Raw genomic sequence first — 14,930 nt, forward strand, 5'->3', positions numbered from 1 at the left:
CTTGAAGGGATGCTTGAATTGAAAGAGAAGGCGTTAGCACACCGTCAAAGTTGTATGAAAGCTCTTCTTTGCCTCCTTCCTGTGTCAGGGCCTGCTACCTCGCGGAGAGAAGCCAAACCCTCTGCGGCAGAAGAATGCCAAGGTGAACCAGCTGCTAAAAGCCTCACTCCCCAAACTGCCCAATGTGCAGCTTCTGGATGTAGACGTCGGCTTTGTGCACTCAGATGGCACCATCTCATACCACGACATGTTTGATTTCCTGCACCTGACAGGAGGGGGCTATGCAAAGATCTGCAAACCCCTCCATGAACTGATCATGCAGCTACTGGAGGAGACCCCTGAGGAGAAACGAGCTGCTCTGGCCTGATTAGCTGATATCAGTGATAACATCATGCAGCCCATCAGATCAGTTCTGTCACTGGCACTACAGAATCCTTCTTTCTTAAAGCACTTTCCATTGTAGAATGTTACCGGATGTTCGTATCTAGTGTTTTGAGGGGGAAGGCTAATGTTTAACTGGTCTTGTACCTACAAGGGCCGGCTTAGTTGGTTTTATTGCAGGAGGAAATTAGCTGAAGAAGAGTTTTACTTTTAAACCATTCCTCATTTAAAATGAGAACAGGACTGTCACTTTGTGCCCCTCTCATGTATTGTTGCTCTGTGGTTGCCCTAGAACCTTTTTAGCCTGTCTCTGACAGCCCATAAGCAGCTCCTGGCTCCCCCTTCTCGGCTGTGGGGATCGTGCTCAGTGTATTAGCCTGTGAACAAGAATCACATTCCACTTGCAAGAAGTCAGAACAGCTGCATTTTCCTGAACGTGGTGCCACCTTTTAAAATTTTATTTGCTAGGGGTGTTTAAGTGACACTTGTTGCTTTCTTGCTCCTTGTTTCTGAAGCAGCATGAAACTGGAATTCAGAAATGTAACAAAACAAACCGTTAACTGAGCTTCTGTAACGCTCTCAGGTGCTTGTTCATGTGCTTATTTCACCATGCCTACTAGCTGGGGCACTCTTCATTCCATGTTGCTTTCTGTGTGGGCAGTCCCATGCAGGTGTCGCTGACTGTCCTGTTCTCCGCTCCTGTCTGTGTGCGGTATTGCTGGCTTTTAACAGTTGTTCAATTTAGGATTTTAATTACCCAGTAAATATCACACAAGGCAGTTGCTTCCTCGCTACTGTAAAACTGACATTTCATTCCTTTGAGATGCCTGTGCCACAGGGCTCTTTGCAGTGCTGTTTGTCGTTCATTTTTTTTAAGTATGACTGTTACATCCTTTTTTCCTAAAGAAAATCCATATGCGTAGCCCCTTTTTGCAAGGCCTAAATCAGTCTGAAGCTTTACAGTTTCAAAGGTGTATATTTCTTTATCGCTTTTGTTTTACTTGTATAAACATTTTATTCAAGCAACTACAGCCTCTTATGGTAAAAAGTGAAGTCAAGGTGTAGTCTTTTCCTGCCCTGGACACTGCCCCTCTCCTGTAGCCAAGGGAGCCAGTGTGGCAAGTGCCCTCCTACAGGGACTGCAGCTAGATGGTTTTGTTGTTGGGGTTTTTCTTTTTCTTTTTCTCTTTTTTTTTTTTTAAATGAGGGCTGATTATAGTCTACTAATGATAATATAAAAGCAACCTTTCATTTAAAAGTGAAAGGTTATCTTTTTGAAGAAGAAACTGTTTTGGACCCTAAATGCAGAGCCCTAGAGGAATAGATGAATATACTTGCAAATAAAATAGTTTTAAACAAACTCTGTTCTTCCTTGACTTGCCTACCAGAGTTGGAGCTTGGCAGTGCTGCGCGAACACCGCAGTGTTTCGCACTAAAGGTAGCTGATCAAGAGCTGCCAATGCAGATCTCTGCGCTTCTTTCAACGTAAGTGGAATCTGCAGTCACGCATGCTCATCTTGGCAGGTAAATTGGAGAGGAACTGATGCATTTTTAGCAGGCACTCCATACCATATTCTTAATGAGGGGTGTTTAGCTGTCCAGGTTGCTTGCTGTGCCCTACTGCAATGAAAGTACATAGGTACTGTATATAGTCTGTTTGCCCTTTTTTATAATAAAGGGTTCTGGTGTTTAATGCCGTCTATAATCTAGCATTAAGGAATACTTTAATGTCCCCACTACATTCCCCTTTTCCTGTAGATTTGATCATAGCAGGATTTCTGCCTGGATTGCATGCATAGTGTGTGTTTTGTTGCCAGTATATGTGATCTACACACAGATGAAGGAAGGATGAAGCATTCCACTTCCCACAAACAAAAATGTAAGGTGTCTGAGTGCTTGTAGGAGAGAGGAGAGGTTATGGTCCTCCATCCCCAAGCCAGATTAGGGATGCACTGTGCCCGGAGGCTCTTCAGCCTGTGCGCTCTGTAGCTCCACTGCCTTGCAGAATGGGCTTTAAGGGAATGTTATTCAGGCTTCTGACAGGAAAAGAGGCGCCCTGGAGAAGCTGGGGCAAGAAAGAATGTAAAAATAAATGTTAAAAAGAGGCCAGAGTGGAGGATGCTTGGTGAAAGGACTTATCCTCGCTTAGGGAGAAGGGATACAGCAGATTCTGCTCCCTGTGAGCTTTTCAGGTTTCTAGGCTTTTGTAAAAAGGCAGTGTGCTAGTTTACCCTACACATCCCTGCTTCTCTCCGTGTTGTCAGCATATTTGGTTAAAGAGATGCTAACCAGGAATGTATTCTTCAATAAAAAGCTCTAACTTCTTAACGAAACGCCCGTGCGAGTGAGGCTGTGTTCAGCTGTGAGTCAGTACCTCTTGGCAGGGTGCTGGGTGGAATGAGAGAGGTTTGGCAGGTTTGTGAGTCTTCTGCAATGCGACTGAGGACAGCTCTGCTGGGTCTCTCTGCTTAAGCTTGGCTTGCTAAGGTGCCACGCTCTGTGCTTGGTTCAGCGTTCGTGGCCCTCCTTCTCTCGTCTGCTACCGTAACCATCTCTGAGACGTGCTGGCGCTGCATAAGGATGTCTTTCTCTCTGGGCTTTAGCTCTGCTTGTTGCTGCCTAGTAAGAAACTGTCCCACTCAAAATGAGTGTTTTTTGTGAGCGGGCAAGGAGGGACCCTCCCTCCTTGCTGCACGAGTACTGAAAAGATGAGTGCCTCATCCCAAGAAGTGAAGAGAAGCTTTAGTTCCAGCTGTGGGCAACTGATGTCTCTTGGGATCGGGGCTGGGCTGGGCTGCCCCTGCCCAGCCAGCATGAACTATTTCATTGTTGATGGTTGCTGTGAAAGAACTGACCCTTTGGGGCTTTTTCCTTTTGTAAACGAGCCAGTTGCATTTTGCAGTTCTGTGCTGAAGCCTGGAAACTTCTCTGTACTGTGGCCTGTGAGCACTGCCAGTTTCATATTTATTGCAGCAAAGAAAAAGCAAAAGAAAAGATGTGAAAGGACGGAGAGTCCATCTCGTGTAGCTCGGGCCGGGGTGGGGGGGAACTGCACACGCAGGATGGGGACCTCTAAGGAGGAAAGCTTGCAGTGTGTGTGAAAACAGATTGCAACCTCTCTCTGCAGTGACCTGCCTACCTGCTTGGAGGCACTGCCCTGTTACTGGTCACTGACTTGAACCTTCTCCAGGAAAAAATTGTGTTTCTGCTTTGGCAAAAAATGCATCGACTGGTAGAGCTCACTCTGTTTAGTGCATATTTCAATATAAATGTAAATGTTTCACCCCAATATGTTCCAATGCGTGTGTGTGTGCGTGCATATGCACGTCTTTCATTCGTTCCCTCTGTGTTGGTTACTTGTTTTGTTTCATTTCTGCTGGTGGGTCCGTTGAAGTATGTGGTGGAAAGTACTGCCTAATGAATAGAAATTGCTACTGCCTGAAACAGGGAGAGCAAAGGTGGCAGCTGCCAGGCCAGAAGCTTTCACCAGGTAAATGCAGGCAGCATTCCCTCCCAGGAGTATTTGAATTCATGCTCATTTGCATCCTCACTTCTCATTTAATACTGTTCTTAGTCTGTTTTTTTGCTGTTGTTTTGGGGTTTTTTTTTTCCCCTCTCTCCTTTATCCGTTGATTTAAAGCCATGCGGAGTTTAGGTTCTGTGCCCAAAGCTCTAAACAGTGTTTTGCAGGTAAAAGCTAACTGGTTTTTGGCCCTAGACAGGCTATTGGCTTGGCTTATTCAGTGTTTTATTTTGTAATAGCCCTGCGATGAATAGGGAATACTCGTGATTACAAAATCAACCTTAAAGTCATTCCAGAGGAGGCAACGCGTGAGTTTGCACAGAAGCCCAGGAGTTAGTTGGTGTTCTGCATCTAGCTCCTGCATGGACTTCTGTCTGTCCCTGAGCAAATCTTTTGATCTGCTGTCAGTGTCACCACCTGTAAACTGGTAACGATGTGCAGACTCTGTGTCTGAAAAGTGCTTTGAGATCCTCAGTGAGAGGACCTATAGAAATAAAGTGCACAATAGCAGCGATGCTCTTGTCTCTTTACATTTGTCCAGCAGAGAATAAGTGGAAACCCCCAGCAGAGATGCTAGATTTCATTTCAAGTCTAGAAAATGGTTCTCTATGGGATCCCGTGGGACCAAACTGTGTTGGGAGGGGCCTTAAAAACAATCACCTTACATACAAAATGTGATATAACGAGCGTCAAGCTCTCTTTGGCAGAAGACTGAGTGGGAAGCTCGTCAGCACGCGGGCTATAGGGTGTTCTGGTGGCAACTTGTGCTAAAATGTCGTGTCGCATCGCTGCCGTTTCCTCAACGGGCGAAGCAGTGGAAGAACGGTGAATTACAGCTCTGCTGTCTCGGGGAGGCCGCGACAGTGCTGCCTTTGGTTGTGTGTCATCCTCAGCTTGGGCTTGCCGGGGCTCAGCAGACGTGCAGGCTCTCTGCAGGTGCTTATTGCAAGGAGGCCTTTGAAGGACGCTTGTGAGAACGTGACTGCTGGGCCTGGCCGCGTTAGTGCTGAGTCCTCTCGGGGAGCTGGCTGCCAAGGTGGAGCAGGGCCTGGAACTTGCTCCGGGAGCTCGGGTGACTCATTGCACTGCATGTAACGTGGGCAGGGGCAGGAGTCCCTGCAAAGGATCCCTGAGGTGGCAGGGGGAAGGGGAACAGCGCAGTTTTGCACACTCCCACCTGTGAGGACTTCGTGCTTCCACGGAGGCTGAAGGAGCGCCTTGGCCGGTGGCTGGGGCGCTGTGCGGGGCCCACCGCCGGGCCCTGCCTGCGGGGCAGGAGGGAGCAAAAGCAGGATTTCCTCCTGCTGCGAGCCGGGGCAGGCTCCTCGCTTCAGCAGCGGGACCTCCACCGTACTGGGTGGTCTGGCTGTGACCTGGGGCCACACTGGCTCGGCAGCCCTGCTGGGGTGGGGGTTCGGCTGTGACCCCCGGGGATGGGCTGGCTAGGCGGCCCCGCTGGGGTGGGGGTTCGGCTGTGACCCCCGGGGATGGGCTGGCTAGGCGGCCCCGCTGGGGTGGGGGTTCGGCTGTGACCCCCGGGGATGGGCTGGCTAGGCGGCCCCGCTGGGGTGGGGGTTCGGCTGTGACCCCCGGGGATGGGCTGGCTAGGCGGCCCCGCTGGGGTGGGGGTTCGGCTGTGACCCCCGGGGTGACCAGGCTGCGACCACCGGGGATGCGCTGGCTCGGCAGCCCCGCTGGGGCGGTTCAGGCCCCAAGCACTGAGGCTGCCGAGCTCGGCCGCCCCGATGGGGCGGTGAGGGGCGCCGCACCGCGTCGCCCCGCCCGGCCGCGTCACTTTCCCCGTGGCGACTGGCCCTTTAAGCTATGTCGTCACCGTGACGTCACCGCCGGCCCCGTGTTTACTGCCGCCGTGTTGCAGTTCGGGGCGATACAAAGTATCCGGGGCTGCCGGTGCCGTCGGGCCCCGGGCGGGAGCATCCGAGCGGCGGAGCAGGGGCGGCGGCGGCCCCGCCGGGAGCGGAGCGGAGCGGAGCCCGGCCCGGCCCGGCCCGGGGGGCGGCGGCGGCCCCGCCGGGAGCGGAGCAGAGCCCGGCCCGGGGGCCGCGGCCATGGGGCAGGGCCGCCGGGCGCGGCCGGGCTGAGGCGGGCGGCGGCGGCGGCGCGGGCAGGATGGCGGCGGCCGGGGGCGCCGCGCTGGCCTGGGCCCTGGGCCTGCTGCTGGCCCTGCCGGGGGGCGCCGCCGAGGTGGAGCAGAAAGAGGCCGAGTTCGACAGGACCTACGAGGGCTTGGTGACCGGCAACCTGCTCAACATCTACGCCTTCAACCACACCGTCGCCCGCAACAGGGTGAGCCGGCGGCAGGCGCCCGGCCGCTCTCCGGTCCCCCCTCGCGCAGCCCGGCCGGCTGGCCGCCGTGGGTCTGGGGCCGGGGGCGAGGCTGAGCCCGCTCTCCCTTCCCGCCCGCCGCGGTACCGCCGCCAGCGGAGGGAGGTGGACGCCAGCCTGCCCCTCCCGGCTCACGCCGCCTGGGGTTCGGGGTCCCGGCAGGTTCGGGGCGGCAAGGCCGTACGACTTGTGTTATCCCTCGCGGGTGAGCTGGCCGGCGGCCCCGTGCACGGCACGGCACGCCTGCGCCGGGCGAGAGCGGTGCCAGGCGCGTGGCTCCCGCCTCGGGGACGGCGGCACCCCGTGTCCCTTGCCCTGCGGGGAGATGTCCTGTGCAGCGAGGGCCAGCGTGTCTGTCTCCAGGCGGGGGCTGAGCAAAGTCCGCCCGTCTGGGACAAGCTGGCCCGTCTGGTCCTGCTCGGCCAAAGCTGCTGCCTTTTCCTTGCAGACGGAAGGCGTCCGGGTGTCCGTGAACGTCCTGTCCAAGCAGAATGACATGCCCGTCCTGTTCGTGGTGAGGCAGAAAGAGGCGGTGGTCTCGTTTCAGGTGCCGCTGGTGCTCCGGGGCCTGTGAGTATCGGTAGGGCTGGAGAGCTGCGCCCACGCCGCCGCGGCCGGGGCAGAGCTCCTGGCCGCCCCGGCCTGCGGAGCAGAGGGTCGGGCCGGGCGCGAGCCGAGGCGCAGCACAGCCGGTTCCCTGGCCCCGGCGGCTGGGGCTCTCTGCTTGCCCCCGCAGGTACCAGCGGAAGTACCAGTACCAGGACGTGAGCCGCACGCTCTGCCAGCCCCAGACCAAGATGGAGCTGGAGACGCAGCACTTCTACGTGGACGTGTCCACCCTGTCCCTGAGGAACACCTCCTACAAGCTGCGAGTCACCCGCGTGGAGAACTTTGTGCTGCGGTGAGGGCAGCAAAGCTGCGGCGTGCCCAGTGCCCCATCTCCTGGGTCTCTGATCCCCCTGCCCACCACCTTCCCAGTGCGGGAAGTATGCCCTGCTCCTGCAGCGGGGCAGGCAGGGCACCAGGAGCATCCCCCTCGCTAGCGCTGATCCTTTTCTCTCTGCAGAACGGACGAACGGTTCAGCTTCAACGCAACGGCAGCCCAGCCGCAGGTGAGGGGCTGGCAGCTAGGGGAGGGCTGAGCGCAGCGTCATGGCTGGACTGGGGTGCTGCTCGCCAGGAGGCTGGCGTGACCCAGGGGAGGCGGGTGCGCTCGGGGCCTGCCCCAGGGAGGAGAGCGCAGTCGCTGTGGTATAACATGCCCTTCCTCCTCCCAGTACTTCAAGTACGAGTTCTCCGAGGGAGTGGACTCGGTGATTGTGAAAGTGACCTCAGCCATGGCTTTTCCCTGCTCTGTCATCTCCATCCAGGACATCCTGGTAGGTTTGGGCAGCCAGGTCATGCTGGCCTCGGCCAGCGCGCACACCCCATGATGCTCGGTGGGGCTGATGGGTCCATTCCCTCCGCTTCCCGCAGTGCCCCGTCTACGACTTGGACAACAACGTGGCCTTCATCGGGATGTACCAGACCATGACGAAGAAGGCAGCCATCACAGTGCAGGTGGGGCTCGCGCCGACGCTGGCAGCTGGTGTCGGGTAGCGCCAATTAGCAGAGGCTGCAGATGTTACTGCCGCAGGGCTGAGTGCTGTGTTGCAGCAGTGCATCGGGGCTGGCTGGCAGCCCGCCTGCCGGCCCCACAGCCCGGGCTGCGCGGGTCCACCTCACTCCCCCAGTCCCGCAGGGAGCCTCGGGGCCCGCGTGCATCCTGGCTGCTCAGGGCAGTGTGGGGGACCCCAGGCTCTGCTCTACTGACCCTCCTCTCTTGCCCTCGGGGACGGGCACCACAGAAGAAGGATTTCCCCAGCAACAGCTTCTACGTGGTGGTGGTGGTGAAGACCGAGGACGAGGCGTGCGGAGGAGCCCTGCCCTACTACCCCTTCTCCAAAGGTACCCCCGGGCACCCTCGTGGGGCGTGGGGTCGGGGGAAGCACCTGCCCACGAGCAGGTCCTTTTCCACAGGGGCTGGGATGAGGAACGGTGTCCACAGAGGACTGAGCCCACACCAGGGATGAGAGAGGACTCCCCTGGCCTAGCAAGCTCCCCTGAGCCAGCAGAGTGATCACTGCCCTTTTGTTCTTCCAGATGAACCAATAGATCAAGGCAACCGGCAGAAGACACTGGAGGTGGTGGTATCACCTGCCATAACCTGTAAGCCGGGGTGGGAGATTGCTTGAGGGGCCATCCCGGCTGGGGAGCCCCGAGACCGTTTCCCTCGGCTGCCGCTCGCCCTGAGGGCTCGTCCCGGCTCTCTCCGCAGCGGAGGCCTATGTGAGCAGCGTGCTCTTCTGCCTGGGCGTCTTCTTCTCCTTCTACGTCATCACGCTGCTCATTGCCTGCTGGGAGAGCTGCTGGTGAGCTCCCATGTGCCACTCTCCGCCATGGGCCTGAGCGGTGACAACTCCGGCGGCCCAGCGCAGGGCCGGCCACCCTGTCCCCCCTGGGCTGAGCCCGCGGGTGCTGTGCCCTCCCTGCCGTGCTCGCAGCAATGCTTGCCTGGCGGCACTGTCCCTGTGCCCCCCTCACGAAACGGGGCAATGCTGGAGCCTGCGCCACCCAGACACCCCTGGCTCCCCGCACCGCAACCACTCTGCAGCTCCGTGCTCACAAGTGCTTCCTTTGGCAGCCAGCAGCAGAGGAAGAAGGGGCTCCTGGCGGCCATGGACTCGCCCACGCTGGACACAGGTGAGGGGTTGGAGGCAGCCACCTGCAGTGGGGGCTGCTGAGGGCACAGGGAGGTGTCTGGTGGGATGGTCCACTAGGGGGATTTGGGGGTTATTTTGCCCTCTCTAGCCCTGTGCCAAGCCCTCTGTTATGCAGGGTTTTCCCCGCTGTTGTCCTGAGCCCCGCTTGTCCTCTGGCATTGTGCAGATTGCACCCCAATGCCCTATGGCATTTCCCTGGGCAGAGCGCTCCTCGCCAGCCCGCTGCTCCAGCAGCGATGCCGGCAGAGCAGTGTGTCTCGCTCGGCCCGGTGTGCTCCTAGCGAGGTGGCGGAGGGCCAGCCCTGGTCACCGTGAAAGACCCTTTCCCGTGGAGCGCTGAGGAGGAAGGACAGGAATGTCCTGGGGTTTGGGCTTTGCCCCTCGGGGTTGACGTGACTGTGGCTGGGGTGTCTGACCAAGTCTCTCTCTCCTTCTCTCTTTGCATGGGTCTCTGGGGCCCCCCCCTCCCCCCAGCGTCTTTATTGGGTAAGCACCAGCATTTGCCATCTCCTTGGCTGCACGCTCCTTCCCGTGTCCATGCCTCCCACATCTCCGCAGCACAGCCTGCGCGTACCGCTGCTGGGGCTGAGGCACCACTCCCCATGCTTGCCCTGACACCAGGTGTGTGGGCAGCTGCCACCAGCTGATGGGGCTGAGGGTCCCCTCCTGTCTTGCAGGGCACAGCCGGAGCATCCCCGACTCCTTCCTGGGGCATGCCCCCTACGACAGCTATGGTTACGGCTCCTTCGGTGAGTGCGGAATGCCCTCCTCTGCATCTCTGCCTGCCGGGGCCAGCAGGCACACAGCATTGCCCCCCCGTCTGACTGTCCCTGCAGAGAACGGCTCCAGCGCCAGCACTGAGGGCATCACGGACAGCATGGGCTCCACAGAAGTCTCCTACGGATACGCGGGTGAGTCCTGAGGCAGCAGCGTGCTGCTCAGCCGGCATGGCCATGGGGAGCCCAGCATCCAGGCAGCGCGAGGCTCCCTTGATGATGTTGCGTGGGGGCGGCTAACAGGGAGCGATGCTGCTGGGAGGACTCTGCTCAGCCCCTCGCCCCCATCTGGAAAGAGGACCCCCCCGCCAGCCTTGCCCACGTTGCGGGCCCGTAGCAGGGTCTCGAGTTGGGCCTTCCCAGCTGGCAGAGGAGAGATGTGCCAGGGAAGCTCCCAGGGTGCCCGAGAGCAGGGCTCTGTGCCCCGTCCTGCTCCAATAACTCTTACTTTCCTTTAAAGGGCAGGACCAGTTCAAGCGACGCGTTCCCACCGCCCAGATGAGGCAGCTGTGCATTGCTATGGGTAGATGTTGGTACTGCGCAGAGAGGGCTCTAATCAATCCAATCTGCCCTACCCCAGGCTTTGCTCCCGGGGATGCAGACCCAGGCATGCCCTTAGCAGCTGTGCTCCCTTTTCCCCTGCCAGGAGTGAGGCAAGGAGAGCCGCTGGCCCGCCTCTGCCCCAGGGTGGGGAAACGGGCCCTACCTCTGTGGGGCGAACCCAGCAGCCCATCCCTTGGCAAGCACAGGGGCACGAGCGCAATGCACCAGCCCAGCCATGCATGGCCCAGCACATTCATTGCACCTGCAGAGCAAAGCCAGTGCCTGGGGCTGCAGTCTGCCCAGCAGCAGCATGTGGTGCAGCTCAGTGCACAGTGGTCAGTGCCTTGTGCCATCCCTGGGCGTGAGCTGCATCCCTCTGCACTCAGCTGTGGCCCATCCGTGGGGCGAGTCGGAAGGGAGGTGCTGGCATAATTCTTGAGTGATTGAGGTCTGCAGGCATAGCCGAACGCGGACGGGGCTGCGGGGTGGGAGCGAGCAGGGGAGGGCTCGGGCTGGCAGGATGGACGAGCCCGTGGCACCACTGACGTCCCCCTGCTCGGTCCCAGGGGACCGGTCACTGGAGAACGTGGCCAGCCGGCCCCGCCTGGACTCACTCAGCTCTGTGGAGGAGGACGACTACGACACGCTGGCCGACATCAACTACGACAAGAACGTCATCCGCACCAAGGTGCGTCCCTGCCTAGGCTGGGCCGTGGGGGAGTGCAGTGGGGAGAAACACCTCTATCGCAGGGCAGCGCTGGTGTTTGATGGGTCCCGGGGAAAGCTCGCACTGAGCCTGGGTTGCCTGTGCCAGCCCAGGATGTGCTGGTGGGGCCGAGCTGGTCCTGTGGGTTAGGTCTGGACCCCTCTGACCCTGCCTCTCCTTTTTTTTTCAGCAATACCTCTATGTGGCCGACCTGGCACGGAAGGACAAGCGGGTCCTGCGGAAGAAATACCAGATCTACTTCTGGTGAGGAGGGGATGCAGGTGGGCGGGAGGACCTGGGCCGGCATCCCATCGGTGCCCGTCCCGTGGTCCTGTGGCAGGGCACGTGGGGACGCTGCTGACGCTGCCCTGCCTCTCCCAGGAACATCGCCACCATTGCTGTCTTCTATGCACTCCCTGTCATCCAGCTTGTCATCACCTACCAGACGGTAAGTGGGGCCCCGGGTCCCTCTCCAGCCCCTGCCCAGGGACGGCTGCGCTGGCAACGTGCCCTGTCCCTGGGCATCCCGCAGGATGACTGCGCTCTGCCGTGGGGCCCTAGCAGGGCCCTGCTGCCTCCTGCTCTTACTGTGCCCCTGCATGCAGGTGGTGAACGTCACTGGCAACCAGGACATCTGCTACTACAACTTTCTGTGCGCCCACCCACTGGGGAACCTCAGGTAGGCACGGCCGGGAGGCAGGCACGGCCGGGAGGCAGGCAGCGCATGACGGCCGAGGCTCCCCTTCATGCCCGGGATGGGAATGGGGCAGCCCAGGGAGGGAGAGGGGGCCAAGGCAGGCTGTGGGTGGATGTCTGCCCCGTGGTGTGACGGGCCACACTGCCTCCTGCCAGCGCCTTCAACAACATCCTCAGCAACCTGGGCTACATCCTGCTGGGCTTGCTCTTCCTGCTCATCATCCTGCAGCGGGAGATCAACTACAACCGGGCACTCATGCGCAGCGACACACATGCCCTGGTAAGGGACGCGCTGCTGCAGGGCTCCCCTTCCCCGGGGAGGGCTCTCACCCCTGGCGGCGTGCACTGCAGGTGCCTCTTCCCCTCCTCTGTTGCCCCGCAGGAGTGTGGCATCCCCAAGCACTTTGGGCTCTTCTATGCCATGGGCACTGCCCTCATGATGGAGGGGCTGCTCAGCGCCTGCTATCACGTCTGCCCCAACTACACCAACTTCCAGTTTGGTAAGTGCTGCCCTGGACCCCCTAGCTGCTTGCGCCTCAGCTGCCTCCAGCAGCCCCGCTCAGCGCTCCCGCTCCCGCAGACACCTCCTTCATGTACATGATCGCCGGGCTCTGCATGCTGAAGCTCTACCAGAAGCGCCACCCAGACATCAACGCCAGCGCCTACAGCGCCTACGCCTGCCTGGCCATCGTCATCTTCTTCTCTGTCGTTGGCGTGGTGAGCGCAGCTGGGGCATAGGATGGGCTGGTGTTGGTGGCCGCTTGCCCCAGGCTGCTGCAAGCCACCGCCTCCACGTGCGCTGCGCCGGGGCTGTGCTTGGCTCAGCCCACTCTCCCCCCAGGTCTTCGGCAAAGGCAACACGGCCTTCTGGATCGTCTTCTCTATCATCCACATCACGGCCACCCTGCTGCTGAGCACCCAGCTCTACTACATGGGGCGCTGGAAGCTGGGTGAGGGCTGTGGCTGGGGCTCTGTGGGGTGGGCTGCTGCCAGGCAGACGGGCAGTGAGGGGGGATGAGCCCCCTGTCCTCCTCCTCCGCACGGCACAGGGACTCTGTCCGGCGGCCCCACCAGCTCTGCCTCCCTGTCTCTCCCTGCAGACTCGGGCATCCTGCGCCGGATCGTGCACGTGCTGTACACGGACTGCGTCCGGCAGTGCAGTGGGCCCATGTACGTGGTGAGTGATTGCGCCTGGCGCAGGGAAAGGACCTTTGCTCCTCTGCGACTTTGGGGACGCCTGGCCAGCCCTGTCCTGGGTTGGGGCTTGCTGCCACTGAGCTCGCCCGCGACACCAGCCCAGGAGAGGGGCTGTGCTGAGACGCTGCTTTGCAGAGCTCCCTCCCAAAAGCGGCCGGCTGCCCGCGCAGGGCTCCGCCCCCTCACCCTCCCATTTCCTTTTGCAGGATCGAATGGTGCTCTTGGTCATGGGAAACATCATCAACTGGTCGCTGTAAGTGTGGAGCGGGCAGCGTACAAGGCCAGCTTGAGAGAGTGCCCTGCACTGCCTCCTCGAGCCCTGCTGCTGCCCCTGCCCTGCTCCTCTCAGCCCTCCCCTGCAGGCCCCTCAGCCAGGGCAGGGCTGGGCTGAGAGTACTCAGCTCGTGACAGCTGTGAGCCACGCGCAGCAGATGCCCCCCTGTAGTCGCAGCACCCCGGGCCTCCCTGATGTCCTGGGGAGCAGCAGTCCCCAAAAGGGACAGTGGGGTGTGGGAGTGCGACGGGCAGGGGGACGCCCTGGGCTGAGCTGACCCTGCTGCCTCTTGCTGCCTCCCCAGTGCTGCCTATGGCCTCATTGTGCGCCCCAATGACTTCGCTTCCTACCTGCTGGCCATCGGCATCTGCAACCTCCTCCTCTACTTTGCCTTCTACATCATCATGAAGGTGCGGGCGAAGCCTCCCCGGCCCCTGGGCGGGCTTGTCGGGGCGCTGGGCGGGAGGGCAGGGTGGTGACGGGCACTGTGGGGCCCTTTGGGAGGGACACAGGCCTGGGGGCTGCCAGCAGGCGCGTTGACCCCCGCCTCTCCCCCAGCTCCGCAGCGGCGAACGCATCAAGCTCATCCCCCTGCTCTGCATTATCAGCACCTCCGTGGTCTGGGGCTTCGCCCTCTTCTTCTTCTTCCAGGGGCTCAGCACCTGGCAGGTAAGCGGGCAGGAGGGCGGTGCGGCGCAGAGGGTAGCCGCAGGGCCGCCACTGTGACCGCTGTGCTTCCCCGGACAGAAAACGCCGGCCGAGTCCCGGGAGCATAACCGTGACTGCATCCTGCTCGACTTCTTTGACGACCACGACATCTGGCACTTCCTCTCCTCCGTGGCCATGTTCGGCTCCTTCCTGGTAGGTGCCGGCAGCCGTCCCTGCCCTCCGCTCCCGCTTCCCAGCCCGCCGCCCTGCCCACGGCCCCCTCCGACCCTACGTCTCCCCCCAGGTGCTGCTGACGCTGGACGACGACTTGGACTGTGTCCAGCGGGACAAGATCTATGTCTTCTAGGCTGTGCGGGGGCCTCCAGCCAGGGGGCCCGGCGGGAGAGGCTCTGAGCACGCCGGGACGCCGGGGTCCTGCCGCTCCGCTACTCTGCCAGGTGCCGCAGGGTCCCCTCCTGCAGGGAGGGATGCTTGTGCTGGGGGTCCCGCCAGACACCACTCCGTCCCCCTCCCTGCCGCCACGGCGTCCATCCTGGGTGCCAGATGCCCCTGGAAAAGGCGGTGGTGCTGTGTGTCCGTGCTCCGGCCTTTCCGCAGGAGGAGGTGCCGCCGGGGCCGGCGCCGTGCCTTGCCAACCACCCCTGCGCTGCAGGGGCAGCGTGCCCAGCGCCCGGCACAGGGCTGCCTGCCAGGCAGGGCATGTGGTGCTGCTGCCCGGGCCCCGCGTGCACGCGCCTGCGGGGCTCTCTTCAGTGCCTAGTAGAGTTTTTGGAGAGGTGGGGTGGGGGGGGCACGCGTTGGGCTCGTTTGCGGCTCCTGCGTGCCCTGGCTGTGGCCCTGCGGACGCCTGCTGCCCAGGGCCGCCCCGGAGCCGGCCGGGCGGAGGGCCGAGGAGGCTTGCGGGAGGAGCCGGAGCATCTTCTCTTTCAACCTCCGGATGGCGTTTGCAACTGTTTTTTTATTCACCCGTCCGCTGAACAAAGCTGCCATGTGTTTTCTATGAATGGTCCTGCTGGGAAGTGATATGCATTAAAGTGTCTGTCTGCACTTTACTGGA

At 60.3% G+C, this 14,930-nt stretch overlaps 2 protein-coding genes across 14 annotated transcripts in view; both read left to right on the forward strand.

Moving 5' to 3' along the window:
• The window catches only part of PAFAH1B2 (platelet activating factor acetylhydrolase 1b catalytic subunit 2), a 195,512-nt gene extending 191,094 nt beyond the window's left edge, over nucleotides 1-4,418 (forward strand). For all 3 annotated transcript variants that reach the window (XM_068916913.1, XM_009670073.2, XM_068916912.1), the window contains one exon: nucleotides 89-4,418. In XM_068916913.1, the coding sequence (XP_068773014.1) occupies nucleotides 89-367 (279 nt within the window). In that variant the 3' untranslated portion in view covers nucleotides 368-4,418. The remainder of the gene's footprint in view (nucleotides 1-88) is intronic.
• A 1,598-nt stretch (nucleotides 4,419-6,016) lies between these two features.
• Nucleotides 6,017-14,925, forward strand: SIDT2 (SID1 transmembrane family member 2). Of its 11 annotated transcripts, none has more exons than XR_011135924.1 (28): nucleotides 6,017-6,211; nucleotides 6,699-6,820; nucleotides 6,987-7,151; nucleotides 7,317-7,362; nucleotides 7,528-7,629; nucleotides 7,727-7,810; nucleotides 8,098-8,197; nucleotides 8,393-8,458; nucleotides 8,568-8,661; nucleotides 8,934-8,992; nucleotides 9,487-9,498; nucleotides 9,690-9,761; nucleotides 9,849-9,923; nucleotides 10,249-10,311; nucleotides 10,898-11,019; nucleotides 11,228-11,301; nucleotides 11,419-11,485; nucleotides 11,643-11,716; nucleotides 11,890-12,013; nucleotides 12,116-12,233; nucleotides 12,314-12,450; nucleotides 12,559-12,683; nucleotides 12,834-12,910; nucleotides 13,137-13,183; nucleotides 13,509-13,614; nucleotides 13,763-13,873; nucleotides 13,952-14,065; nucleotides 14,157-14,925. XR_011135924.1 is itself a non-coding variant. In XM_068916917.1 (28 exons), the coding sequence occupies exons 1-28, from the start codon at nucleotides 6,035-6,037 to the stop codon at nucleotides 14,217-14,219; spliced, it is 2,580 nt and encodes an 859-aa protein (XP_068773018.1). In that variant the 5' UTR covers nucleotides 6,017-6,034; the 3' UTR covers nucleotides 14,220-14,925. The 11 variants fall into 11 exon arrangements, 9 of the variants coding, with proteins under 9 accessions (XP_068773018.1, XP_068773015.1, XP_068773021.1 ...); XM_068916917.1 differs by having other exon boundaries at nucleotides 12,575-12,683; XR_011135923.1 differs by having other exon boundaries at nucleotides 9,690-9,923.
• Nucleotides 14,926-14,930: the final 5 nt, after the last annotated feature.

Source organism: Struthio camelus, chromosome 22 (genome assembly GCF_040807025.1).
Source record: "Struthio camelus isolate bStrCam1 chromosome 22, bStrCam1.hap1, whole genome shotgun sequence".
NCBI lineage: Eukaryota > Metazoa > Chordata > Aves > Struthioniformes > Struthionidae > Struthio > Struthio camelus.

Coding starts and splice junctions, on each gene's coding strand:
- SIDT2 (XM_068916914.1), top strand. CDS start 6,035: ATGGCGGCGGCCGGGGGCGCCGCGCTGGCCTGGGCCCTGGGCCTGCTG. Junction 11,717..11,889: donor CACCCACTGGGGAACCTCAG/GTAGGCACGGCC, acceptor GCCTCCTGCCAG/CGCCTTCAACAACATCCTCA. Junction 14,066..14,156: donor CCATGTTCGGCTCCTTCCTG/GTAGGTGCCGGC, acceptor GTCTCCCCCCAG/GTGCTGCTGACGCTGGACGA.